This window comes from Ctenopharyngodon idella, chromosome 4 (assembly GCF_019924925.1).
Source record: "Ctenopharyngodon idella isolate HZGC_01 chromosome 4, HZGC01, whole genome shotgun sequence".
Classification (NCBI taxonomy): Eukaryota; Metazoa; Chordata; class Actinopteri; order Cypriniformes; family Xenocyprididae; genus Ctenopharyngodon; species Ctenopharyngodon idella.
Window position 1 is genome coordinate 4,625,072 of NC_067223.1, and position 27,177 is coordinate 4,652,248.

Here is a 27,177-nt window from a genome sequence, read left to right on the forward strand (position 1 = left end):
GTGGGAACTTTGGGCACATATCCAGGCCGGGGTCTCAGGATGACGTGAGAGTTATCGTCCAGAACCCACACATGCAGGTTCCACAGATTGGGATGCAGGAGCCAAAGAGTGCCCCCTCTCTGAGAAAGAAGGTCCTTCCTCAGAGGGATTGGCCAAGGAGGGGCTGTCGCGAGTAGTACAAGTTTGGGAAACCAGGTCCGGCCGGGCCTGAGTCTATGCGAGAAGGCTCACTAGGGGAAACACATACTTGCACAGGCCCTGCGGCCAGCTGCGTGCCAGCACATCCGTGCCGAGAGTCCCCTCGGTCAGGGAATAAAACAACTGGAATTGTCTGGAGAGGCTAACAGGTTCCCAAATCAGCTGAACCGACTGGGGATGGTCTCCATTCTCCGGGATATGACAGATGTCGTAACAGCGCATCTGCTGCACAGTTGAGCTTGCCCGGAATGTGAATGGCACGAAGCAACCTCAGATGCTTCTGACTCCATAGGAGGAGATGGTGGGCGACATGCGGTGGGAGTGTAGACCACCCTGTCGGTTGATGTACGCTATGGGTCTGCGGTGTGGCCTGAGGAGGTTGTCTCGTCAGGGAAGCTCACACTGTCACCCTCAGATTACCCTGGCCACCAGCCAAAGTAGCCCTCTCACGTAGAGAGGAACTAGATTGGGGTGTGGCAGAGAAGACCCTACCTCTTTCCTTGAGGTAAGTGAGTCTTTATCGCAATGGTCATCTTCCCGCAATGGATACATGACTAATCCACGAACGCAGCCTCAGCATGTTGCAAGCCCAGACACGTGAGACAGCGATCATGACTGTCAGATAGATGTAGAAAGCAATTGCACCCAGAAACACATGAGCGGAATGACATCTTTAAAAAGACGCAATATCACACCCGTGCTGCTCTTTTAGAGAGAGGAGTATGCTCTTTCAGCAGTGCTGAAGCGTTCAGAGGAGACACAGTTTCAGCATGCAGGCTCAGAGAGAGATCTGCAACAGCAGGCAGGAAGCTCTTTTAAATCTCCGCTGAAATGCGGCGTCACTCCAACACGAACTGAAGAGATGACTCATGAATTCACTCAGTGATAGACGAAGCAACAATGAAGTGCTCGGCTCCGAAGCAAAAGCTTGAATGCGAGAATTCTCGCACTGCTCCTTATATACCCACAGAGCAGGGCGGAGATCGCGATGCAAATTCCGCAGACCAAGATACTCAGCGTACCATTAGCTCGTTTTGTAACCATTCAAAGGTGATTGGGCTCTTTAGCGAGACCCCATTCGTCAGTTCTGACGTGACATCGAATGTGACTGACTGAGAGGGAACATAAGTCAATTTAATTTGCTATTGTAACCTGTCCTTGCATTTTATTGGTTTTTCCTCTTTGTAACCCTGTAAGAGCATCTTGGAGACATCACTCACCATTTGAAAACCACTAATATATTTCACCCACAAGAGTAAAATTAGTTTGACTCAACGGTTTTTGTTCACCAGCAACCACGTGCCATTTTCAAAAGACATATGAGACAGACCAAGGCCAACATATTTTGTCATGCAAAATGCCAAGCATAACTAAGCAGCCAGTAGTTTTTTTTTCCTTGCACACAGCTGACTCACCTAAACACGTGACACTCACAGAACGAGGCCAATTCTGAGCATTTGATTACATGGGTTATTGGAAGAGTTCTCAACATGACAGCCACCATTTGCAGGGATCAATGGGAGAAAGCGATCACCTCACGAGCCGTTCTGATAAGGTCTAGTTTCCTCAAACACTTAAGCGTTATGAACTGATATTCTGTATGTCTCTAAATCATTCACAAAGATAAACAAAAGCCTCTGCTGAACTCTTTAAAGGATGCAAAGCCCCGTCTTAGGTCACAGACAGCCATCTATTACCTCATCGATCTGTTGACTCAAATTGACACGTTCATTGTGTTTGAATGTGATTGTGAGGCTGGTGTGATTGTTCAAATTAAAGGTCCAAGATGATGCAGTGGTTTATCTTAAATGTTACTGCACTGGGTTTTACTGATAATCAAAAATGTAATTATTGCACACTTCACAGACTTCTTGATATAAATTGATTGTGTGATTCTAATTCTAACTTTCACGCTTAAAATACTGTTCTCCAATAATGACACTCAGTTTATATAAGATAGATGTGCGACTTCTGAAAAGTTATCAATGTCACAATGTCCACAAAAAGCGTGTCTAAGGCTCACAGTGAAAATTAAATTCTTTCAGATGTTTTGCACCTTTGTGAGTGCATTTACATGTACAATCTTATGCTTACACAATTTAATATGCAGTCTAAGGTCACATAAATGCTTTGTCAATTTTCTTTCTTTTATTGCATAAAACAATTTCAGCTAAACTGAACAACAAACCAATATTTTTGTTTGTTACCCAGATTTTGGTCGGAATATGTGCATGTTTGTTTTAGCATCAAAACTGCAATCTATCATTTTGAACTGCACTATACACCCAAGAAAATAAAGCCAATTTTAAACTCCCCAACTACACAAAACCAAGAAAAACAATTTACAAAAAATAAATAAATAAATAAATATCTCCCTGTGCTGGTATTTACAATATTTATTGAAGGTACATGATATTTACAAAATCAACAACACTATATATGTATATATACACACACACAGACACACAACTGTTCAAAAGTTCATGGTCAAGATTTTTTAGTGTTGAATAAATAATGTAGAATGGGATTTGTTAATGTTTTAATGAAAAAAGGTTTCTTATGTTTTAATAACTGTTTTCTATTTGAATATATTTTAAAATGTAATTTATTACTGTGATGGCAAAGCTGAATTTTCAGCATCATTACTCCAGTCTTCAGTGTCACATGATCCTTCAGAAATCATTATAATATGCTGATTTGGTGCTTAAGAAATATTCCTTATATAGACATGCATATGTTTGTTTTCAACATGTGCATATATCTCAATATGTGTATCTCCACCATCCTAGGCCACTGGCACAACTACAGTCAGAAATAGTGAGAAAAAAAAACAAGTGCACTCCCATAATCAGCAGAGAACAATGCACCCAGGAAACATGAGCATCATCCTGATTGGTCTTGAGCAGGAAATCATTTATAATGTGCTTTTGATTCAATTCCGCCTTAACAGTGACCTTCAGGTAGCCTGCAGCCTGGAAATAAATGTTCTTGTTAGCCAGTTATAGACCAATCTGTGTGTTACAGGTTGGCGGGCTCAACTCCAATCCTATAGTGCCACATGCAGAGCAGTGTCCATAAACAAAATTGTCTCTCCGGCACATAGTTCATAGTTCAAGCCCTATGTCTTAGATGTATATGGTATCTGGATAAAATAGATTTAGTGCACTGTATATAGTGTAGGAATATAATCTGCTTCACCGGTTGCATTAAATGTTTTATTAACTTCAAAACAACCAGGTCACATCCACTAGTAAAAGATTCCAATAAATGCCGAAATTTATACAAATCAAACACTATGGATAGAGCATTGATTGCATACTATTGCAAATGACTATTTTTTCTAGCTTTCACAAGCTCTTTCATACATCTTTTATAAAGCTGTATCTGGGTTATTGTGCTCTTGATATTTTTGGACTGCTAACATATTGTTGTGTCCAGTTTCATGCCTTTTTTGCTCCTAATTTTCTCTAACTGAAGTATCCTCCATTGATCTTGGCTATGCAGGTTACTGCATATTTATGGAGATACAATTCTCCATTTTATGCTTTGACACATTTCTTCACACATTCTTAACAGTGTTGTTGATACACTGGACAGTTGTGGCTATGAGCATAATTACACTTGTTTGTTTGTTTCTTTATTTTATTTATTTATTCATTCATTCTCATTTTATCTTTTGCCTGTTAAAGAAAAATGTAATGTGTGAAACTAGACACTGGGCTCTTTTGCATCCGCAAATCATTTCAAAAGCAACTGTCCATATATTTGAAAAGGATGGGGCATCAGGCATGCTTGAATGGACAGATAACAAATTACATTTTATACAAATTATATTTTCTCATTGCACTCTATTCCTGATTCCTGCTCAATGCCTTTATTTTACTTCATGACATTATTCAGTGACATTAATCCTGATGATCCTTATACTATCACAACTCAAAACTATATCTTACAGTACAAAAAAAAAAAAAAAACATTTAATAAAAATAAACAGGACATTACACATCACACTGGAAGCATGCCACGTTGCAATACAGGTAGGACAAAGCAAAGGTACCTCACAAACCTGTTGTACTATTAAGCCCAAAGTATACTTCACTTTTTATGCATATGCGAGGGTCAGCGTACAGTACTTTGTACACACAGGTCACACATGCGCATTTAATTTTTTTGCAGTAATTAGTTTATCCACAAGGTGGCAACCGTGCCCTGGGGGTGTCGATTCACAAGGTAATCGAAGAAAACCTGCATAAACAGAACAGACCGGAACGCGTGCAGGCTACAGCGACAATGGAGACCTATATAGACGACAGATTGTGCGAAGAGGTTAGAAAGTACCCTCATTTGTACAACTCTAGCATGAAAGAATACAAATAACTCGTGGCGAGAGATTGCTCAAAACTGCACATGCGTCGAACGCCTGTGTATGCATATGAGTCAAATGAAGTATAATTTGCAAGGCTTTGCGTTCAACAGTGTGCATATGCTAGCGTACGCGTAAAACAACGAAGTATACCCAGTGCTTTATTTGGTACCCCCACTAGGTGGAAGTCTAAACAGTGAATCAGTTCATTGTACAAAAGTAACTTATGAAGGTTTTCACAATTCTTCAAGAACGAACAAAGTGATGTTGATGAGTTTGCATGTTGGTGTAAGAGAAAACTGAAAATATTCAATTAGCGCCAAATGAATGATCAGGAAGGAAAATGCTTACTTTGCAGTTTCTGTATATGTAGCCTATTATTATTCAAGCTGTCAATTCACAAAAAGACAAATTTTCTTTTAAAAAATTGCCTGTAGTCAATGTGTCTTTTAGTCCACATTACATATGTTCTTAAAAAACAATCCCTCAAGAAGATTTTATTTTTTGACAGATTTATAGTTGTGATGAAATGGAAATTGCAACAGATCTTTACTTACGTATTGTGACATACATCCAAATGAAAAGATTTTCAATTTATTCATGGTGAGGCAGAAATATAGATAAGGATAGATACTACTATACTAATAAACCCCAGAAAAACGAAACAATATAAGAGAAAAGCATAGGAAAGGCCACCAAACCTTGAGCTGTTCCTGGATGTGTGCAGCACCTGCAGCTTTGCATATCCATCTGAAGGATCCCAACGTTAGAAATGAGTGGCTGAACAAGATCCCTGATCATCTGTGAGCTGACGAAGGCGCTGTTGATCACTTGACATGCGAAGTGTCGTTTTTCAAAGGCAAAGCGGCAAAAAATGGCCATTTAATCCTAAGGGTCAGAAACAAGGTGGAAAATGGTCATAAAAAACTAAATTATGACTGTTCTTGCCACAAAATCCTTCAGTAGCGTTATAAGTGGGCCTCAAAGAAGAAGAAAACAATACAACCATTTTGATGTAACACTAATGCACTATTTATGAGAAAGATTGAGCAGAAAGATCAGGAAAGCTCAGAGGTCAATAACTGTTTCCCCAATTACTTAGCTTTTTTGAGAAAACTCACTACAGTAAATTACCATATTTCTCTTCTCCCTTCTTAAAGTTATTAATAATAATAATGAATAATGAGCTATCAAACCTTAAAGGGTTAGTTCACCCGAAAATGAAATTTCTGTTAAAGTACTCACCCTCATGTCGTTCCAAACCCATAAGACCTTCGTTCATCTTCGGAACACAAATTAACATCGTTAAACATAGTTAAAATAGCCCATGTGACTACAGTGATTAAACAGCATAGGAGACTGAGATGGAAGAGAAGAAATTGTTGAATAAAGTTGTTATTTTTGTTTGTTGAAAAAGTATTCTCGTCACTTCATAAACTTAAGGTTGAACCACTGTAGTCACATGGACTATTTTAACGATGTCTTTACCACCTTTCTGGGCCTTGAAAGTGGTAATTGTGTTGCAGTCTATCAGAGGCCCACGGATTTCATCAAAAATATCTTAATTTGTGTTCCGTGTCTTACGGGTTTGGAACGACATAAGGGTGAGAAATTAATGACAGAATTTTAATTTTTGGGTGAACTAACCCTTTAAAGGGGACCTATTATTTAAAATTCACTTTTGCATGGTGTTTGGACATAAATGTGTGTTGGCAGTGTGTGTACACAACCACCCTATAATGATAAAATCCAACCACTCCTTTTTTTTTAATCCCCATAAATCATAAGCAGTGTCTCAGAACAAGCCATTTCCAGATCCCTGGCAGTGTGAAGTCACAAAAGCCACAGGCCCCGCCCACAAATGTTGACAGACACTGCTGTTTTAACATAGAACCGCCCTGAGCGAGTTCACAGTCCGCCATTGCTGCACTGAATGACTTAATGTCTCCCAAGCGTTTTAGGTGTTATGTAGGTGGATGGATTAATCCACATATCTCTCCATTTACTCCCTAAATCTGAGCCGCTGAAGACGAGGTAGATTCATTTTGTTTTTGAAGAAAATGCTCCCTCAACTCTACCGAAATTCGTTTATGTCTGTGTGAACCATTTCACACCAGACTGCTTTGTAAAGAATGTCAATACAAAGGGACAATACAAAACATACAGTCTCCAGAGTGATACTTGATACGGCAGTAATAAAGGTGAGGGCACTTTATTACAGTTCATCGGAGTTGATTTACGGATATAAAGTTTACCAGTTTATTAAGCACCAACCGAAAAGGCATAAGGTCTTTATATATTTGTTTACTGTTAGTTGTAAGGAGTGTTTCTGTGTACTTCGCTGTGTATGTTGATGATAATCCCAGGGAGAGAGAGTTTATAATAATAATATTTTAATGCACACTTGCACTGTGTTTTATTAAGCTCTTACAGTGATAGAGTGAAAAGAGGTGCTTCGTATTTTGTGTGAAGTGCAATAAATGTTATAAATCTTATCGGTAAACTGGCTTGTAGTAATATAGTGGATAAAAACAAGACGACAATATAAGTTATAACCGTAATTGAACCATGCAGCATATATTCGCAGTTTCTGACATTATAGTGCGTCCTGACTAGGGCTGGGTAAAAAATGATTTCTCGATATTAATCGATTTTCATTTTTTCGAACCGATATCGATTCTTAAATCCCAAGAATCGATAGTCTAGTCTGTTTTCAGTTGATGAATGAATAGAACATTGTAGCGCTCTTCCCATCTAATAAATGGCAATAAGCTTTGTGCTTAGTTACTTTTGATATGAAACAAAGTCTCAGATTTCAAATTCTGTCCATTTTATTACGAAATTCAAAAAAATAACCGTTTTGGCGCTGTTTGATGTGTCGTGACAGATGGCTGTAGACTCAGATCAAGAGAGGCGGCAATGCGAAGCGCGCGTGAACTGATCATCTCCTCTGCTTTAATACCAGTTACATTGCGAAATAAACATGAATGAATACACAAAGGTATGTTCAAAGATACAGTACAACTTACCGAAATCCGTATCCTGTCTCATGGTATAGCTCAATCAGTGTTTCAAACGCGAAAGACGTCAATAAAACAGCTTGTAAGCAATGTCACGTAACGTCACATTTACCTCAGAAACCATATTCAGTGACCATAACTCGTTAGTCAGCTATAAAACTGAACTCCAGAGAATAGCATTTTGCTAAATATGCACCATATTACACATTCGTTATAATTTATAATGTTCTTCAATATTGATTGCATGTTTGAATAAGTTTTTATAACAGCCACCATTTAAATAATGTATTTCAAAAAAACTAATTGGAGTAGAAATATAATTACATAATTGTAAAGTTAGTATTTTAACTTTATTATTATAAAAACTTCATTGACTTCCACTAATTTAAGTGTTTGTATACAAAACAGTTAATTTTAACCTTCAATATTAATGTAGAACTGATTCCCACGTATTGTTTACAGCATTAGTTGAGAGATTTTTTTTTCTTGAGAAAATTTGCCATGTACTGTTCCTTATGTATATCCAAAATAATCAATATTGAATCGAATCGAATTTAATCGAATCGAATTGCAAGCTTGTGAAATCGAATCGAATTTTGAAATTTGTGTCAATACCCAGCCCTAGTCCTGACTGATCCTGACACCGGAGAATCAGCTCTTGAAGCTCCACCCTCTTAGGCCGAGCGCAGCATCTTATTTGCATTTAAAGGGCACACACTGAAACGGTGCATTTTTGCTCACCCCCCCCAAAAGTGGCAATTTTAACATGCTATAAAAAATTATCTGTGGGGTGTTTTGAGCTAAAACTTCACATACACACTCTGGGGACATCAGAGACTTATTTTACATCTTGTAAATGGGGGCATAATAGGTCCCCTTTAAGATGTATTTGTGTGCAGCTGTTCAGATAAGCCTCAGGTGGTTGTGCAGAAGTTAGACACCTCTGTTTTTGACTATAATTGAGTGTCATTCAGTCTGACACTTCCGGGTACCGCATTTGCAATACAGAAGTATTAGATGGTAGCAAAATGTAGCCACATAAGCTGAAACATGGTGAAGTAAAACTAAATTATAAATGTTTTTGCTGCAAGAAACCTGACCTAACATAACTGCCCGTTTAAGCACTCTGCAGGTCATGAAGCTTTTGCATGTACATAGGCATGTCACTGCATTTACACTGGCCTAGGTGCAATTATCTTAAATGATGATTATATGACATGAATTCCTCTGTGATTTTCTCTTGATTGCTAATTCTTCCAATGAAGAGAATGTGTGATTGGAGAGCAAACTATGCTGAATCCTCCAAGCGTTGCCTGTGTTTGTTACCCTGTTAAAAAAGGCACTGTTTAAGGTGACCTTTAGGATACGTGATGTTACAATAAATCTCCAAAAGCACTGTATTACCAGGGTAGATGTCCAATATATCATTGTACTGTTTGGCACTAGAGTTGGGAGAAATAAAAGTGACATTACATGTAAATTTGTGTAAATGCAGAAATCTGAAATGCTGATCTTTTGGACAGCGGGGAGCTGACGCCACGTCAGCGCTCTCACTCTGAGATTTCTGTTGCATATGGGCCCAGGTGACTCTCATCCTCTTTAATCTATGAAGGTGACCCGAGCCAGACCTCCAGTCGATCCTCTCTCACTCTCTCTGCACACACTTAGACTTGCTAATTCTTCTTCCTTTTCAGCACAGGTTCCAGGCTCTAATAGCTTCTTTTGTGTGCTAGAAATGGAGCTCAGGCACAAGCAGATAAGTATGGGGTGGGAGGCCATTCGGCTCATCTCTCCAGCACATCTCATTGGCCAAACATGGAGGCGAGATGATCGCTAAGACACTGGCTTACAGGCAAGAGAGCATGATGGATATGGAGAATCCGTTAAGCCTTTAGTCAATAAGGCTACAAGGTATTGCGTGAAAATTACCATGGGTTGGTTTGGTAATGGGTGCTGATGGTTTGGAGGATTCACGAGCACGTGGGACTCACTGGTTATATATTTGATTTCTTCTAACTGGTATATGTATAAAGTATTAATATTAAGATACATAATGGAATGTGATGGTCAATTACCTTTAAAAGTTACCCATAACCAGTCAGTGCATACAGATTTGTTGATTGTATGTTTTATCATGCCATGTTTTTTGCAGTTTCACATCAACTATGACTGAAAAATAAATAAATAGCCTAAATAAATATGTCAATTATGCAATTACGTCAATTCTTTTTAATTGTTCGTCTATGTAAAGCGGTGAACATACACATTCGCTCATTTCGGTATGTTTAATGTCACTGTGCCTAAAACTGTTAAACTGTAATGTCGTGATGACTTTTACACTTACAGTACATTATTAAATAATGTATTATTTTTTACTGCACATACTCGTGACAGAAAATGACTAGATAATCCGAGGCGAATATAATCATCCTATAAGTGGTATCAAGTTAAATTTGTGCAACAAAATACTGCGAAACAAATTTCCTTAAATGTTTGCTTATTCATATGACACATTATTACTAGCGAAAATTCCCTTTAACTGTCATTTATACTACAACAATATATTCCTGTACTATAGTATTTATGTGACTAAGGTACTTCAAAGAATACCACGGTACTAACAACTTCAAAATACTTTCTTGCATTTACAGTGTTTTGATGTAGGCCCTAACGTTACTTGTTTACCTGAGGTGAGTGGTTCACAAGCTGCACGTGCAGGTATTGAACTTCAAAAATGCCTTTTTCATAGCCAACAAAGGAGAGGACGGCTTTCCAGGTTTGGTTTCAATGGATTGTAGGTGAATTTCCACTTTGTCCAGGGCGCTTCGTGTTTTGTTTCTTCTAAAGTCTCTGGTTAGTGTTTTAATTAATGAGAGAAGCCGCTACAAACGAATAAACGCATGAGTCAGCTGTCACTTCAGAATGAATCAAACTGAATCGCGAATCGATTCAGACCGTTTAGCTATATCCTTTGACCGATTTATTAAAAAGAACCGACTCAAAAGAGTGATTCAATAGCGAATCGGACATCGGTGAAGTAGTTTTTTGATTCTAATATTTAGCGTATTTAGTCTTTTTATTTTATAATTAGTTGTATGATTCATTTATGTTACTGTATGATTGTAACAGTAATCTATAATAATAATAAAAATAAATAAATAAATAAATAAATAAATAAAAAGATTAGTGGATTTGGTGTATGTGCTGATGAAAAGATGATTTCTGGCTCAGTGCTTGAGAAAAAAAATAATAATTTGAGAAAAAAGCCTTTAAGAATATGTAGCCTATTGTAATTGAAATCTACAGACGCAAAAAGATAAAGTTGAATAAAAGAAACATGAAACATAAATATGTCCCTTAACCAACAGTGGAAACCAACAGATCTTGTTTTTCAAGGTATGATTACAATGGTCATGAATGTGAACTTGAACATTTAGGGGATGTAAGACCTCTTTTTTTGCCTCCCTCCACTGCCTTATGCCTTACCTTATCTGCCATCCAGATTCTCACCCATCTTATCTCTCTTCTTGAGCTTGGAGCCCCTCTGAGATCATCAGAAGTTGAACCAGAGACTTGTGATAAAGTCAGATTTTAACATTCTGTATATAAAATCTTTGACCTGAACCTGTGCAAACACTAAACAGACCTGCCTGACAGTGATACACACTTCATGCTCCCAACCAAGCATGATGGGGGGCTGGTCGTTTAGTTGGAAAAGAAAATGACACCTTTACCTTACAGATTCTAGAATGTTTTTTGGGGGGACCTAAGAAGCAGGACTGATGGGCCTGAAATAGATGATCTTCAGTGAAGTAAATCATCTCTTACCGCAGGGTGAGACTTTAATTTGGAGATGTTCTAATAGTAGAAAGATGTTTGAAAAAAAATATATGATTTTATCAATCTTATTTCCTTCTGCTGGAACTTTCTGTCTTTCTTTACCTCAGTATGTCAGTATAAACATATGATGCCTGGTTTCTATTCATCAAAGAATCCTGAAAAAATTGTATCACAGTTTCAATATATATATATATATATATAATTTTATAGTATAACAATTCACTTTCACAATATTACTTTTTTTACTGTAAAACAATAAAAAAAATCTCACTGCCCTCAAACTTATATAAGTAGAGACTATTCATTTTTAAATAGCCTTTTCACAAAAGCAAGCCACTAAAATCTATTTCCGTTGAAACATTGTATTCAATAAGCAGGATTCTCAGACACCCACCTGATAAAAGCTTGACTGATGTGAAGCTGATATAATTAATGTGGGTGTTTTAGAGAAACTCACTGAAATGACTGACACCCTGTAATTTTCACTGACCGCTCAAGCTATAATTTACCTCATTATGCCACACAAAGGCACTTTTTATTATTTCTGAAAAGTTTTTATTTTATTTATTTATTTTTTATTTTTAATGGGGAAGGATTTGCCGTTTTTATGAAACCACTGCATGTTGTTGTTCATTTTAGATGATCTCATGGGTCTTTGTACATTATAATTATGAACAACTGACCTCCACGGCCCACAGCCCACTGCAAATGAGGGATTTAAAATGTTCTTGATTTATTTTGCATTTGATTAGCTCAACACACAGCAAAGTCGTGATCATGAACTTTTTATTATTATTACTATTTTGCACGGAGTTCACAGATCACTGATTCTAAAGACTCAAAACTTTATCTGCAATTAGTTTTTAAAAGAGCATGTCTGCTTCAAACAGATGATCACTAGAAGCACTATTCAAATTTAGTAAAACAGAAATATAAATAGGCCTTTGTATTTTTAAGCAAACCTACTATGTCCTATAATGTCCAGAAACAACAGGACATTTTTATTTAAATTATGTAATGGATTAAAAATACACTTTTTTAATGAAGTTTCTTGGCTTTGTCTTCATCTTGAAAGTTCTCTTCCTATATTTCACTATTTTATAGTTTCTCCCCATCATTTTAAGTAACTGTGCTTATGTTTTCACAATTTTGATATGTAAACTTCTACCTATTCATAGCTAGCAACATCAAAATCAAAATGGCTAGCACATTTAATACATGTATGATATGAATAATATGGTTATTTTATCACTGCAGGACTTTTTGTCTGACTGACAATTCAAGGAATTGCCAAATCTAACATTCACCGAAAGTCTGCATTAAACAGAAGTTGCGAACTTGCGATAGTCTTTTCTTGAAACGGTGAAACAGCTTCTGGAACAAGAAAGAATGTGGGGCAGGGCTTGATTTTGGGGAATTGATTGGATGGTTGTGGTTTGCTATTGGTCGATATCATGTGAGTGACAGGTTGTCCCGCCCTCGCGCCAGTAAACACGGCATCAGAGAAGGGGTGTCACTGCAAGAGGGTGGGGAAGTTGATTAAAGATTAAGAGGGAACATGAATTAAAAAAATTAATAAAAATAATGATTTGCATGGATAAACAATAATAAATACTGCAATATTCCATAAAAATAAAGAGATTTTTCAATTTTGATTTCATGATGACTTTACAGGGTGGTTTGTAGTCTCAGTTTATTAGCTATATTGGGCAATATTTACAATAAACATCTGACACTTTTTATATCTGATGGTTCATTATTCATTCCTTGATACATAAACCTTTTTTTCTGTAGCTTATTTTCAGTACCAATTTGATACACCAGAAAATTACTTTACTGAAAACAGGTGTTTTGCTGATGGATTTTTTTTTTTTTTTTTAATTCATAACTAAATATTGTTTTTCAGCCACACTGTGTAGTCTATTTGAGGCAAGCAGGTAAAATGTTCTCACTAATCAAATCAGCTTGTGCCATCAATATGGAGAGAGTTTTAATCTACTGAAAATTCCTCACCCGCCGGAGGGCATGAATCTACTGACGTCTTTTGTGAACCAGAGAGAATGATTCACTGTGAGGTCGTCTCTTTTCCCAGCACTCCGAAACACAATGTTCCAGCCTCATTTCAATTACACTGCCAACTCATGCAGATCAATAATCAGCTATTATGAAATTAGACACTGATAAGCCATTTATTTATCTGACAAGTGAAAGCCCAGAGAGATTGAAGCTCAGAGTGATGCTGGGAAAAGAACGGAGAGCATCAATCAGCACTACACAGCTACACTCTTACGTTTTCCATGACTTTTTCCATCAGTGTACTGTCCTGAAATAGAATCAAGTGGGCTCTTGAATCTTGAAGAAGACATACTGTTTGTATTAATGTCAGGAGAAGAGAACATTCAGGACATTTACTTGAGCAAAACAAAGTTAAACTCATGCTTATGCAAGTATTAACCCTATAAAGCAGGGGTTTTCCTGCAGTGTTAGCTCCGACCTTGATCAAACTCACATAGCTTTCTAGTAGTCCTGAAGACCTTGATTAGCTTGCACAGGTGTGTTTAATTATTTAGCTGGAGCTAAACTCAAATGGTGTGTCTGAAATCACATACTATCTGATCTGAATTTAAACTTACTTTGCAACTGTTAAAAAAGTATGTTTTATATAGTGAATAAATATGGGTAGTATAAATGAAATTCGGATGTACTACATCCGCCATTTTGTTACTGTCACGTGACCTACCAGCATCAGTTGCGTTGCTTCACTGCCATTCATAAATCCTCTCCCAGGGCCTCATGGCATAAAAGAATTGTTTGTTTAACTTAAAAAAGTAAGTTACCTGGTTGCCTTAAAATTGAGTTCATTGAAATTAAAAATTTGAGTTAATATAATGAAGGCAGTTGATTTAATCAACAGAAACTCAAAATATTATGTTCTCTGAACTACATTAATTAAGTTGATTTGACAGAAGAAAAAATGCTGTGATAACAAATAAAGTGTCCATCGAATGTGCACTTCAGAATCACGGCGGTAGTAGGTCATCCGGGGACTTTTCTCCTACTGTTTTCCAAATATGTATTTGTATACTACTCTGTGGCATATGTTTTTCGCATACTATATAGTAAGAAAGTATTTGATTTTGATGCTCATGCTTTTGGTTGTATGTGAAAGAGCAATATATGTTCTAAGATCATTTTGTTAACATTCCCATTAAGAAATGAAAACATTTCTGAATTTTATCTGAACATTCAAAATGACAGTTTTTAAAAAAATGTTTTAAAAATGTTTTTTCTTGGTTATGTGAAAACTAAAGGAAACTATGGAAGCTTGCTGAATGAAAAATAAAAAAGGTAATTCTGACTTTTTTTTCTTGCAATTGTAAATTTACATCTCAAAATTCTGATTTTTTCCCCCCTCAGAATTACCTGATATAAACTTGCAATTGCGAGTTAAGTCAGAATTGCCAGCTATAAACTCACAATTGCGCGAAAAAAAGTCACAATTTTTGAATGTTCTCTGAACATTCTGAAAAAAGTAGGCCTAGTAGGCTAACATTTAAAAATGATAGATGAATGCCCAACTAAAACATTTCAGAAAAAACGTCCCATGAACAATGTGTAAATAATGTGCTAACGTTTAAAGCACATTATTAAAGACATATAACTTTGAAGGAATGTTCAATTAATGTTACTGAAAGATCATAACTTTGAGAAAAAAAGAAGCACTTTAAAATAATTTGGTGAAGTGATACAGAATAATGCCAATCAAGACCGGAAACTACTTTATTGCTTATATTGTTTATTTTAAATATTGCTTTCCTAATGCGTGCAGTAGGGTTATTACAAATCAGACACCCTGAGACTTGATCATAAGTATAAAGCTGTATTGAAAGGTACTGTGGTCTAACTCACTGTAATGAAATGAGAATGAGCTGTGGCCACAACACAGGCATGATGCTATTGCTTCCAGAACCACAAGAGGGCACAACGAGGTTCATGAGTGAATCATTTATTGATCAAACTGAACTGAATTTAAAATTGTACTTTTGCAACAGACAAAATATGACATATACATATAAGACAGATTAAAAAAAGACAAAACAATTATAAAATCATTTATTAGATAAATATATAAATAATGAATCAACACTCAATGCTCAGGTGACACCAAATACCATTTATTAGGGCTTTACAAAGACTACAAAATCCCCCAGATGAATTAAATTGTGGTCTCTTTCTATTTACATGATATGTTACTTACAAATGTACAAAATATAAAACATCTACCAACAAATGTTCCACCTGAAAAGAAACATTTTCAAAGTAGTTCAATGTTATGCTCTCACCAAGAGATGTGTTTGCCATAACATGAAGAAAATTAAAAGACGATTTCTGATGTACCATGGACAATCACTATTTGTGTTTGAGGTTAGGGACCATTAGGCAGTTTGAAACCTTTACTGCACTTCTTATAAATGTTTCTGTTGAGTACTTTTACACTGAACAATGGCTGACAAGCAAAGCATCAGGCACAGAGTCACAGAGTTTGGAGGTTACATACATAGCACCAATGTAGTGCTGAGGAATCAAAGAAGCAGTTTCCTGAATCAACAAAAAGGTAGACTGGAAAGAATCAAAGGTTAAAGCCTGTAAAACTGTGGCAGTGAGAATGAGTTACTTAGTTTGAGTCAGAAGGTTAAGCTGGATGTGGTAAAGGCCTGACCAAATAAGACAGAGACGCAAAGCTTTTCAATGATTCACCTATAGCACCTTGTATGAAACACCTTGTACCTCCTTGACCATGTACATCAAGCTAACAGAGATTCAGTTACTGTAAACATGTGCAAACTCTGAAAATATTCTCAAGTGAAAAGTCTTTCACAGTAACATTTCTGGGAAATCGTAAGCAATTTTACAGTGGACCTAAAAAGTATTCAGACACTTTAGTCACACTTGTTATGTATGAATGCCATTGCATTAGACTTGCATCTTTATAATAAATGATGCTTGTGATGAACCACTTTTCGGAGCAATTTTTGCAGTGATTTTTTTTCATACGTTTCACACTAATGTTTTTTAGTGGTGTCACACAGAAGTCCTATAGCAGAGTAACCACAGGTGCATTTCATCTATGTTTGAAAACTAGAACATATCGTAATTCTTTTTGGGTTACACTTTTGGCCCTATCATACACCTGGCGCAATGTGGCACCAGGCGCGACGCAAGTGTTTTTTGCTAGTTTCAGCCTGACATAGTTATCATTTTCATGTCCTGCGCCACGTTGTTTAAATAGCAAATGCATTTGCACCCATTTGTGCAGCCATGGGTGTGCTGGTCTGAAAACGAGGTGTGTTCAGGCGCATTGTTGGCGTGTTGCTATTTTGAGGCAACTGAAATAGGCTGAGCCATTGACCAAATGAAACCTGGTCTAAAGTCAATGGCGCAATATATATATATTTTTTTAAGATCGCGTTAGTAATATGCGCCTATATGCGGGTGCATAACGTGCATACACTCTGCTTATTACACACACAGGGACGCGCAGCAGCACACAAACATGCCAAATATTAAAAATAGAAGGATTACAATGTAAAAGATTATTATTGTGTGCATAAAGATAAAAATGCTTTGGTGGAATCCGGCTTTTCCCGTAGATGGTCTGCTCGTGTGCTTTAACCTCGCGCATGAGCAGATCCATTTCCTTGCTAGAGAAGCATTCATTTTTCCGCTTGCAAATTCCACCATGTAAATAGCAAATCCACCATGGTGCGAGCGCAACTGGCTTTTAAAGTGAATAGGAGATGAGACTCTGATTGGTTTATTGCTCGTTACGCCCAAAACACACTCGTTACTCATTAAGAGAATAGGGACAACCCTTTTAGACCATGCGCCGGGGGCGCCGGCCATTTTTCCCGTCGTTAAACTAGCAAAAGTGGATTCGGACATGGTCTAAGTGCACTTGCGCCGTGCGCTTTAGACCATTCGCTTAGATCGTTAAAATAGGGCCCTTTATTTGACAGTGGCCTTGTTACACATTATATGAACTTACTATAGTAAAAACAGTAAATTATGCATAATTACAAGCGATTAACGCTAAACTCAGAACTTAATTGTATAATTGTAACAAGTACACATTAAAATAAAGTGTAACCACTTTTTGTCTTCATTTTTGAACATTGTAACATTTCATTATTTAAAAAAAAAAAAAAAAAAAACTAACAAACTTCGTGAAATGTTTATTTCGAAAATATATGCCACATTGTTTGATTTTGTTATCTAGTGCAATGACATTCATACATTTTTAAAAATCCCATGAATTCAAAATGAAGAGTTTTGCGGCTTTTGTCTGTTAGTTTTGAGGTCATTTATATGCTCTTGTACTCCTTAAAGTTGACAAAAAAACAAAACTTTATGCAGATATTCACATTTAAAATTTACAGTATTTCTCTTTCAAACATATTGCAATCATAATGGACTATAAATATTGATGGCTTATCCTTATTTAAGGGTGCATATACATTTCTGTCCAAACAAATGCTCTTTAGAATGAAAATATCAGCCATTTTTGGCAGTCGGGTTCTGCAATAACTTTTGGTTGTCGGAAAACATTCATGGGGTCTTTAAATGTGGCTTATGTCCAAAGGGGCCAGTGTTTTTTTTTTTTTTTTTTTTGAAAGCTGCAAGACAGGAATTGTATCAGTGTAATGCAAGTTCGATATGGTTGATGCATTTCAAAGATAAAACAGTGAATCGCTTTGGATGATTCTGCGCCCTTGAACAGTAAACTGACACTAAAGTTTTCTGAAATTGAAAAACACTTCACCTCTCACTGTACAGTTTAGAGCTCTGTATAATAACCAGTCATTACAAGACATATAAGGTTTGGACAGGTTGCTGGTTTGCTTTTTTTTTTCTCAGTAAATCACAAGAGCGTAATGCTAGACTAGAAGAGCAGAAACGCAATACCGAGCGGGCAGAGTGCATCTTTAAGAGGCTGTGCAAGACTTGGATATTTACAATCACCTTTTCAACTGTGCAAAACCCACGTAGCAAACAAAATAAAGGATGAATGAACTTCGACTACACGAACACTGGTGCACGGGAGCGAAAAACGTTTCCGCGTGCACGTACACACATATAGCAAAGTAAAAACGGCATGCTAGCAAAGCGACGCGTCGGATTTGTGCTCTCGATTCAAGTGATCCCAGCTCAACTGGGATTACATAAAGATCTTTTTTTACTTTTATACAATTGGACCGTTTTATAATGGCGTGTTTTACACTAAAACACTAATTGTAACAAAAATAAAATATGTGGACGTGGCGTTTTTAGGAAAATGGTTGATCACGGTTCTGTCCTAAGCCATCATTTCTGTGAAAAAGGACAGCGGCACCACATTTAAATGTCTTCAGAGCTCAGCACATTTAAGGCAGCAAGAAAGCACCATTTTCTGGTCTTTTTCACAAAGCTGGTACACTCTCCTACAAGCAGTTGCCTCGTACCTGCGGTGAGGAGAAAACAACTACGCACACGGCCGTGGGCTCGAACGAAAGACTACTGCATGGAACAGTGTGTAAGCTGCAGTGCTGCAGGTCACTAAACGCTTGGCAGTGAAACGAGTGGTGGAGGATTGCGAATTTGCGTATGATTTCACAGTAGCGGTAATGACACGTTGCACGTTTGTGCTTGTTGGCTAGAGGCGTTTCATGAATGGTGCTGGCGAGATGAATGTAAACCACATGTTGGTTTTGGCACCACGGCAGCACCAGTTTGTTGACTGAGGTCAGAATTCAGAATGTTGCCCTTTAGGTTTTTACACCTCAGTGAATTTAAAATAAACACTTGCCTCTGTAAACATGTTTATCTAATGAATCACCTCCAACAAATTCAAATTCCAGTTGTTGTTTTAATAATTATGTAAGCACACACACTTTTACGCCAGTGTCGTGTGTGCCACCAGCACCTTTTCATTCGCCGTATCCTGGACTCTGCATCCTTTCACCATCGGAGAGGCGTAAGCACAAGTCCTGTGGGCCCTTTGCTCTGTTTTAAACCAATCAGAAGACTTCCTCTTCTAATGGGGCGGGGCTTAGAGGGCAGACTCCAATGAGGAGTCCAGCAGGTCGTCGTGGTGACTGGCGCTGTCGCTGTCACAGCTCTGGGCACTGGAGTAGTTAGCAGCTTCCTGTAGCCTCATCAGCATATTCATCTAATGGACAGAGAAGGAAAAATATATATGTTTGCAAAGCGAAAGATGTTACGCTGTGTAACAGTCAGTGCCAGGGTTACATGTTACAAGTAACAAAATTTATGTAATTAAGTTACTTTTCAAGAGTAACAAGTACGTAATGCGTTTTTTATTTTCACCATTATATAAGTTACTTTTTAGATAAGTTTATATATATTTAATTTGTATACATTTTGTTCTGCTGTACACAAAGGAAGATATTTGAAAGAATGTTTGTAACCAAGCAGATCTCGTCCCCCATTGACTACCACAGTATTTTTTTTTCCTTCTATGGTAGTCAATGGGGGGGGCGAGATCTGCTTGGTTACAAACATTCTTTCAAATATCTTCCTTTGTGTACAGCAGAACAAAGAAATTTATACAGGTTTAGAACAACTTGAGGGGGAATAAATGATGACAGAATTTTCATTTTTGGGTGAACTATCCCTTTAATTTCCATAAAAATAAATAAATAAAAAATCTGAATGTTTTTGAATTAAAGGATTAGTTCACTTTCAAATGAAAATTACCCCAAGCTTTACTCACCCTCAAGCCATCCTAGGTGTATATGACTTTCTTCTTTCTGATGAACACAACTGGAGAAATATTATGAATATCCTGACACATCCGAGCTTAATAATGGCAGTGAGCAGGATCAACGAGTATGAGCTGAAGAAAGTGTCGCATCCACATCCATCCATCATAAACATATTCCACACGGCTCCGGGGGTTAATAAAGGCCTAAAGCGTAGCAATGTGTTTGTGTAAAACAAATATCCATATTTAACAAGTTATGAAGTAAAATATCTATCTTCCGCCAGACCGCTTTCTGTATTCAACGTACGAAGAAAGTGTAAAACTCTCGCAGTTCAAAAAGCTTACGCTACGTCCTACACCTCCCCTATTCAACTTATGGAAAAAGTGTAACTGACGCAATGCCAGTTCCGTTTTTTTTTCCCGTAATTTGAATACGGAAAGGCGGACTGGCGGAAGCTAGATATTTTACTTTGTTAAATATGGATATTTTTTTACACAAACGCATCGCTTCACTTCAGAAGGACTTTATTAACCCCCCGGAGCCGTGTGGAGAACGTTTATGATGGATGGATGTGGATGGATACACTTTTTTCAGCTCATACTAGTTGATCCTCGCTCACTGCCATTATAAAGCTCGGATGTGTCAGGATATTTATTAATATTTCTCTGATTGTGTTCTTCAGAAAGATGAAAGTCATATACACCTAGGATGGCTTGAGGGTGAGTAAAGCTTTGGCTAATTTTCATTTGAAAGTGAACTAATCCTTTAAGTCCTTTTGATCAGGCCACATGCAATAGTGTACTATGTTACTTTGAAATGTAACATTCCCCAACACGGGTCTGTGCTCAAACAAACAAACAAACAAACAAACAACACACAACTACAGTTGTACAGTAATGAACTCACACATCCACACTAGTGATGTTCAAACACAGCCACGGAGCTCGAAAGTAATGGTGTTTACACAGCACTCGTTTACAAACAAGGAACATCAATGACCATTGTAACACTGTAGTTTAACACATCTGGAGTGTAACTATAAAAAGACAAACACTGGAACAAACACAGATAGAAGGAATTGTTTGTACCTCATCATTCACACAAAGACACAATAGAGAGAAACACTACAACATTTAAAATCCTTAAATCTATAAACACAAGTGTTATCAGACTGAACTAGTTCAAACTAATCACTGATACTTAAACAAACAACAGCAGTTGTCACCTTATAATCTCTGAACGTCTGTTCTCAGAAAAAAAAAAAAAAGAAATGAGAGGAGACAGCAAGATGAGACAGTGCAATAATATTTGTTTAAAAGCCTTTTGGCAAAGCAAGCCAGTGACCTCAGGGAGCCACAGTCATTATTATAATATTATTACAATGAAATTAACACTAATAGATGTTCATAAAAAAAAGGGCAATGGCTTTTTGAGATTGGGTCTTATTTATGAAATACGAACAGAACCAATTTCTGTGTATAAGTGTTACTAAATCCATTCTCAACTGAACTGAATGTAACAAGTTACATAAAAATGGTTTTGTGTATTATTTACAAAGACATTTGTTCTGCCCATGTCCTGATTCATGAATACAGTAAGTCCCATTGCTTGTAGTAAGTGCTGCCACCTAGAGGACTTTATTTCGTAGTGCTCATTCAGACTCTTACATTACAGTTATGGCCACAGGAGGGTAGGAGAGAGCTGTTTTGTTTTGATTCTCTCTTTTTGTCACACACGCACACACACATACATTGGGTTTTCATGTTTTATGGGGACTTTTCCATAGACATTCTATATTGTACAAACTGTATATTCTATCCCCTAACCCTATCCCCACCCCCCACATACACCCCCACGCAACTGCTTGTTCATGTTTACTAAGTCTTTATTATTCATGAACATTTTTTGAAGAGTATGTGAGCGTTTGATCTAGATAGCACTGTAGACTTTATAGTTTCTATGCAGAATTTTTCAGATTTCCCATTTTGAATGTGTATATGTATAAACACACGTCAGCTATCCTTACAAATACACATATAAACGGTAACCTGAAAAATTGACATTCATTTCCCCTACTCAAATATTGCCCATGTTTCACCTTGCTGCTCTTGGGCAGTTTCTAGCCTATATAGAAAAAAATATATTTTGCAAGTTATTTTGCATGACTAGTGATTTAATACTGTAGTCCTTAGTATCTTATAATGTACAGTATACAATACCATTCAAAAGTTTGGGATATGTTTTTTTTTTTTTTTTTAAATACTTTTATTTAGCAAGGATGCATTAAATTGATCAAAAGTGTCAGTAAAGACATTTATAACGTGTCGAAAGATTTTCATTTAAAATAAACGCTGTTCTTTTGAACTTTCTATTATCAAAGAATTCTGGAAAAAAATGTATCAAATTTTCCACAAAAAATATTAAAACGAGTTCTGAAGGATCATGTGACACTGAAGACTGAGTAATGGCTGAAAATTTAGCTTTGCTATCACAGTAATGAATTATTAAATTATATTAGAATAGAAAACAGCTATTTTAAATTGGAATACTATTTCACAATATTACTGTATGTTTGCTCCGACCCCAAACTTTTGAACAGTAGTGTATATCTAAACAAACTATGTTTTATGAAGCGATCTTTACCAGTGGGTCTCCCTCTGTGTCGCTCTGAGACACTTGTTTGGAGGTGGCTCCGTCTTTAGAGGAGGTGTAGCCATCGTAGCCCACATCCTCCGGCCGCAGCTGCAGCAGTGACTGGCCTTCATGCTGCAGGGAGGCGGAGCTCCAAGGGTAGGTGTCAATCACCCATTTGGAAGGGTCCTCCCATGCCGCCCTCTTACCATACAGCTGGATCAATAAGCAGATAAAAAAAGGTTTTATCTAGGCTATAAATTGTGAGAAATACCTACAATACATGAGTGTGTGTGGTTAAATGTGTACCTGCAGTCCTTCTCTTACTGCTTCCAGTAGATATGGCACTAGAGAATAGTTCCACAGGTCAGTAAACCACACACGTGAGCCGTCCGCATCCATTGGACAGGACAGGAACAGCCGAGGACCTAGAAGCAACATGATTTAACATCTCTGGGCAACATAACCAAATCAAATATTTTAATTGGCTTGTGTGTTGCTTTTATTACCGATAGTGACGTCTGAGGAGCTGTGAGCCTCTAAGAAGGAATTGAGATGTTGCCAGGTTTTGGGGATCCAGTCGATGATTTTGATGAGGTCGTTACTGCGCATGTTCTTATCAATCTCAGTTTCAATCAGTTTTCTCCTCAGGAATCGGCCCAGGAAGCCCTTCACCGGCTCAGTGTGGTTGGCACACAGCACCCACCTGAGGGGTAGATGGACTGATATTACACTGAGAACATGACTGGAAAGATCAGTGTGTGTTTGTGTTTTTGTATTATGTGTATGTATGTAGGCAAGTGACAAATGTAAAATACGATCACTGATGGCCCCCATGTGGTGAGAGGCTAGAATAACAATCATCAGATTGTGTCTGTCTTGTTCACAACCATCTGCTACATTGAGTTTGAACACAGTACCTGAAGTTGTGATGCAACTCCAAGTTTGGAGATGAGGACACACCCTGGTTCATAGTTCCTATCACATACGGGCTGTGGAAGGACAGATGCACATAATTAGATGCAATTCATTTGCTCAGTTTCAGATACACAAGGAAAATCCACTATAATGGGTGTCATACTGTGGTATAAAACAGACCGGTCCAGTGTTAGATGCTGATTGGTCAATACAGCTAAAATACATGATAAAGAAACAGCTATAAAGCAAAGCAGCATCCATAGAGGAAAACTATTAACCTTAATTTACATGTCAGGTGCTATAATCATTTTTTATTTTTTATGTCACATCATTTTTAAATAGAAAAATGTGTGTCCTTTTTATTATTATTAGGTAGTAGCTGGTCTAAAACCAGTAATCAATAAAACCAATATTAAATAATAATAAATAACATTATTGTGTATACAATCACAGCTGGAGGGGTTGCAGGCACTTCACCTTAACAATGGCCTTTCGTCGTATCTACACTACGGTTCAAAAGTTTGGGATCGGTAAGATTTTTTTTAATGGATCTGAAAGTCTCTTATGCTCCCCAAAGCTGCATTTATTTTATCAAAATGCAGTAATATTGTGAAATATTATTTCTGATCCAGCAGAAATCATTTTAAAAGGCTGATTTGGTGCTTAAGAAACATTTTGTATTAGTATCAATGAAAACAGTTGAAAACAGATTCTTTGATGAACAAAAAGTTAAAAGGAACAGCATTTATTTAAAATACAAATATTTTGTCACATTATAAATGTTTTTACTTTCACTTCTGATCAATTTAGTGTGTCCTTGATGAATAAAAGTATTAAAAACTAAAAAAAAAAAAAAAAAAAAACCCTTTGGGTTGTGTATATATACAATATTGCAATATTGTATACAATATTTATATTTATTGATTCTGATTGGTCAATAGCTGTGTTTTATTCACGATAAAATACGGCTAGGACCGCTTCACCCAACGGTTCTGTGTATCACTACACAACACCCTTAGCAACCACTCTTAGCAATGTAAACTGTTTGTTCTCAACTGATATTGTTCATTGAAGCTTACTGTATTATGTAGAAGAGTATTGTGAGAAAGAGATCGAGTGAGCGAGTTTATTACCTGCATTCAGATTTAGTCTTTTCCTTCAGGTCTTATGTTCATAATAAAAAATCTGTTTAAATGTCCAATGTATTATCTTGTCCTTTTAACAGTTAAGGGGTTTTCCCATGACTGACAGCATTCGCGTCGTGCCTACCAACACCCTTCAGCCGTGACTTATTCACGATACAGCACAGCCTCTCGTACCTTATTGCTTACATACAATATTTACAAAACCTTTGTACTTTATTGCTTATATAAAAGCCAAATAAATATATTTTAAAAAAGTTCTCGAATTTGGGATAATAATAGGAATCATTACCATTTGTGATATTTGCAGTTGAGGAATCCATTGAAGATGTCACTAAGGGAGCCAATATGATGAAGGTTATCCAGAATAACTACAGTGGGCAGCTCAATCTCACACTCCTCTGTGTTGCACTGCTCGGCCAGGCTAGAGAGGTACTGTCGAAGATCCTGCTTTGAGCAAACACAAAGCACATCTGTATTACACATCTGAAAACTTTGTCATTACTTTTTCACAGGTTAATTTCCCAGAAATTTGTAAGTCTGTGGCGCTTTTGAAACATTGCTCTTTGTTTGAGCATACTGACAACTATTGATGAATGGCGTAAGTTTAGAGCGGGATTACAGGTGCTGGTCATATAATTAGAATATCATCAAAAAGTTGATTTTACTAATTCCATTCAAAAAGTGAAACTTGTATATTATATTCATTCATTACACACAGACTGATATATTTCAAATGTTTATTTCTTTTAATTTTGATGATTATAACCGACAACTAAGGAAAATCCCAAATTCAGTATCTCAGAAAATTAGAATATTGTGAAAAGGTTCAGTATTGAAGACACCTGGTGCCACACTCTAATCAGCTAATTAACTCAAAACACCTGCAAAGGCCTTTAAATGGTCTCTCAGTCTAGTTCTGTAGGCTACACAATCACGGGGAAGACTGCTGACTTGACAGTTGTCCAAAAGACGACCATTGACACCTTGCATAAGGAGGGCAAGACACAAAAGGTCATTGCAAAAGAGGCTGGCTATTCACAGAGCTCTGTGTCCAAGCACATTAATAGAGAGGCGAAGGGAAGGAAAAGATGTGGTAGAAAAAAAGTGTACAAGCAATAGGGATAACCGCACCCTGGAGAGGATTGTGAAACAAAACCCATTCAAAAATGTGGGGCAGATTCACAAAGAGTGGACTGCAGCTGAGGTCAGTGCTTCAAGAACCACTACGCACAGACGTATGCAAGACATGGGTTTCAGCTGTCTCATTCCTTGTGTCAAGCCACTCTTGAACAACAGACAGCGTCAGAAGCGTCTCGCCTGGGCTAAAGACAAAAAGGACTGGACTGCTGCTGAGTGGTCCAAAGTTATGTTCTCTGATGAAAGTAAATTTTGCATTTCCTTTGGAAATCAGGGTCCCAGAGTCTGGAGGAAGAGAGGAGAGGCACACAATCCACGTTGCTTGTGAAGTTTCCACAGTCAGTGATGGTTTGGGGTGCCATGTCATCTGCTGGTGTTGGTCCACTGTGTTTTCTGAGGTCCAAGGTCAACGCAGCCGTATACCAGGAAGTTTTAGAGCACTTCATGCTTCCTGCTGCTGACCAACTTTATGGAGATGCAGATTTCATTTTCCAACAGGACTTGGCACCTGCACACAGTGCTAAAGCTACCAGTACCTGGTTTAAGGACCATGGTATCCCTGTTCTTAATTAGCCAGCAAACTCGCCTGACCTTAACCCCATAGAAAATCTATGGGGTATTGTGAAGAGGAAGATGCGATATGCCAGACCCAACAATGCAGAAGAGCTGAAGGCCACTATCAGAGCAACCTGGGCTCTTATAACACCTGAGCAGTGCCACAGACTGATTGACTCCATGCCACGCCGCATTGCTGCAGTAATTCAGGCAAAAGGAGCCCCAACTAAGTATTGAGTGCTGTACATGCTCATACTTTTCATGTTCATACTTTTCAGTTGGCCAAGATTTCTAAAAATCCTTTCTTTGTATTGGTCTTAAGTAATATTCAAATTTTCTGAGATACTGAATTTGGGATTTTCCTTAGTTGTCAGTTATAATCATCAATCGGTCTGTGTGTAATGAATGAATATAATATACAAGTTTCACTTTTTGAATGGAATTAGTGAAATAAATCAACTTTTTGATGATATTCTAATTATATGACCAGCACCTGTATATGTTGGTTCAGCCAATAGCAAATGAGGGGAATCTTTAGAAAGCTTTTAATAAAACAATTATTTTAGCAATTCCATTTGGTGCCACTAGTGGCGCATCTTAAAATGAAT

The 27,177-nt window shown here is 37.3% G+C and overlaps 2 protein-coding genes across 6 annotated transcripts in view; one reads left to right on the forward strand and one right to left on the reverse strand.

Moving 5' to 3' along the window:
- LOC127510966 (fish-egg lectin-like) overlaps window positions 1-27,177 on the forward strand; it is a 736,337-nt gene that overhangs the window by 358,911 nt on the left and 350,249 nt on the right. The window lies entirely within an intron of this gene.
- nav3 (neuron navigator 3) overlaps window positions 15,576-27,177 on the reverse strand; it is a 169,423-nt gene continuing 157,821 nt past the window's right edge. For all 5 annotated transcript variants that reach the window (XM_051891151.1, XM_051891150.1, XM_051891148.1 and 2 more), the window contains 6 exons: window positions 25,167-25,321; window positions 23,735-23,806; window positions 23,324-23,520; window positions 23,124-23,242; window positions 22,827-23,030; window positions 15,576-19,627 (listed from right to left, as the gene is read on the reverse strand). In XM_051891151.1, coding sequence (XP_051747111.1) covers window positions 19,508-19,627; window positions 22,827-23,030; window positions 23,124-23,242; window positions 23,324-23,520; window positions 23,735-23,806; window positions 25,167-25,321 — 867 coding nt within the window. In that variant the 3' untranslated portion in view covers window positions 15,576-19,507. The remainder of the gene's footprint in view (window positions 19,628-22,826; window positions 23,031-23,123; window positions 23,243-23,323; window positions 23,521-23,734; window positions 23,807-25,166; window positions 25,322-27,177) is intronic.